Source organism: Trypanosoma equiperdum (genome assembly GCF_001457755.1).
Source record: "Trypanosoma equiperdum strain OVI genome assembly, contig: ctg_1334, whole genome shotgun sequence".
NCBI classification, from domain to species: Eukaryota; Euglenozoa; class Kinetoplastea; order Trypanosomatida; family Trypanosomatidae; genus Trypanosoma; species Trypanosoma equiperdum.
The window spans coordinates 3,843-5,619 of NW_027123321.1; the positions used below are offsets into that span (position 1 = coordinate 3,843).

Genomic DNA, 1,777 nt, shown 5'->3' on the forward strand with positions numbered 1-1,777 from the left:
GAACACAAAGTCATGTGCGTTCTCCAAAAGCTAGCAAGCGGAACTATCAACGCGCTACAGCTGCCGGATGACGTGGGGACGGCCGCAACTACCGTTGACGCAACCAACATGAACACTAGCGATGACAAGTGGCAAGCACAATTTAACTCAGTGGACGGAAAAAGCGAATGTGAGCACATGCCAGAACAAATTAAAAACACCGCGTTTAAAAAACACTGGAAAGCGAACTGGGAGAGATGGCGAGCCGCCAAAAAGAAAGCTGAAATGGACAATGTTGGGTAAACAACAAACAAACAATTACCGCCTATAGCAAGCCTTAAAAACAAAGAAAAAGCGTACAAACGCATTGCCAAAATGGATATTCAACCGCAACACGAGGCAGTGGAGTACAACAGGCTGAAACAACAAGCAACGAAAACGTCGCCAACATCGGCGACGAAAAAACTACGCCAAGCTTTAGTAGGCAGCACCGACGGCTCAGATAAAGCGACAGTAGGGACAACAATGTCCACAGTCAACAGCTGGTGTGCAGGTTGTACAGGAACGGCACAATGAAAAGGCATAGTTAGCGACTTTATCTGCACGCGCAAGCCCAAAGATGCGACCGAGCAGACGTGTGCAGGCGTCTACTTGGGGGAGCGGTGGCAAAAAACCATAGGCGACATAGACGCCGAATGGAAAGCGCTGAAAAGCAGCTTCCCAGATCCAGATGACAAATCGGTAACAGGCGCCCAGATACACGCCGCGATAGCGTTGTTTGTAAACACAGTGCAGACCAAAGCGAGCGCCAGCGACACAGTTTCCCGGCTCGGTGACAGCAACGACGGAAGTTGCAGCGGAAAGTCAACGCAGTTGTGTGTCGTCTACACCGACTATTTCAAGAAAGGCCCGGGACAAGGCCTAAAGGGGATCCCATGGGTTTCAAACCTTCTGGCTGCAGCAGACGAGATTGAAAAGATGAAACAATTAGCAGCCGAAGCGAGAAGCGCAGGCGCTCTGATAGCTGGGCTGGAGAAGCAAGCTGCAACCGTTTACACCCAGGCAGCAGCAGGTACGCTATACAAACCTAAAGAAACGATAACAGAAGCACGAAAAACAGAAAAAGCAAGCAAACTACCCGACACGGGCTGCAATAACTTCAAGGCAAATTTGACCTGCAAAACTCCATGCACGTGGGACGAACACGAAAGCGACACGACCAAAAAGTGCAAATTAGACCCTTTTAAAGTAGAAAAAGCAGCTCAAGAAGCAGGAGGGAATAATGGGAAACCTGACTGCAGAAAACTTCTAACACAACCAGAATGTGAGGCAGTCAACAAGGATGGCAAAAGGCATTGCGGTTGGAAGGGAGAGAACACTGATGGATCCGATAAAGGAACTTACAAATGCCGTGATTCCAGCTTCCTCCTAAACAAACAATTCGTTCTGATGGTTTCTGCTTTGGTTTCTTTTCTGTTTTAATGATTTTGCTCAATTCATTAAACATTATAAAACTTTGTCATTTTGATATATTATGACAATTTTTGTACAAACTTTTCTAAGCGTGCTAATTTTGAAAAACTCAAAAATATCGAAATTTTGTTATGGAAGTGGCCTATGGGTGCAAAGTAGTGGGGTGAGAGTATATGAAAAAGTGGTGCTATTTAAATTTTGTTTGTTGCTTTATTCGATGAATATTTGTCAGTGTAATAGTATTAGTAATATATCTATGGGCATGATAGTGATGTAAGAATTTGTGGGTGTTAATACACTAATATTATAATAAGAGTAGTAATAA

At 44.7% G+C, this 1,777-nt stretch overlaps 1 pseudogene across 1 annotated transcript; it reads left to right on the forward strand.

Annotated features, from left to right (window-relative positions):
* TEOVI_000782800:pseudogene lies at nucleotides 1–1,461 on the forward strand (annotated as a pseudogene). Its single transcript has one exon. A coding segment is annotated over exon 1 (1,461 nt).
* The last annotated feature ends 316 nt before the right edge of the window (nucleotides 1,462–1,777 follow it).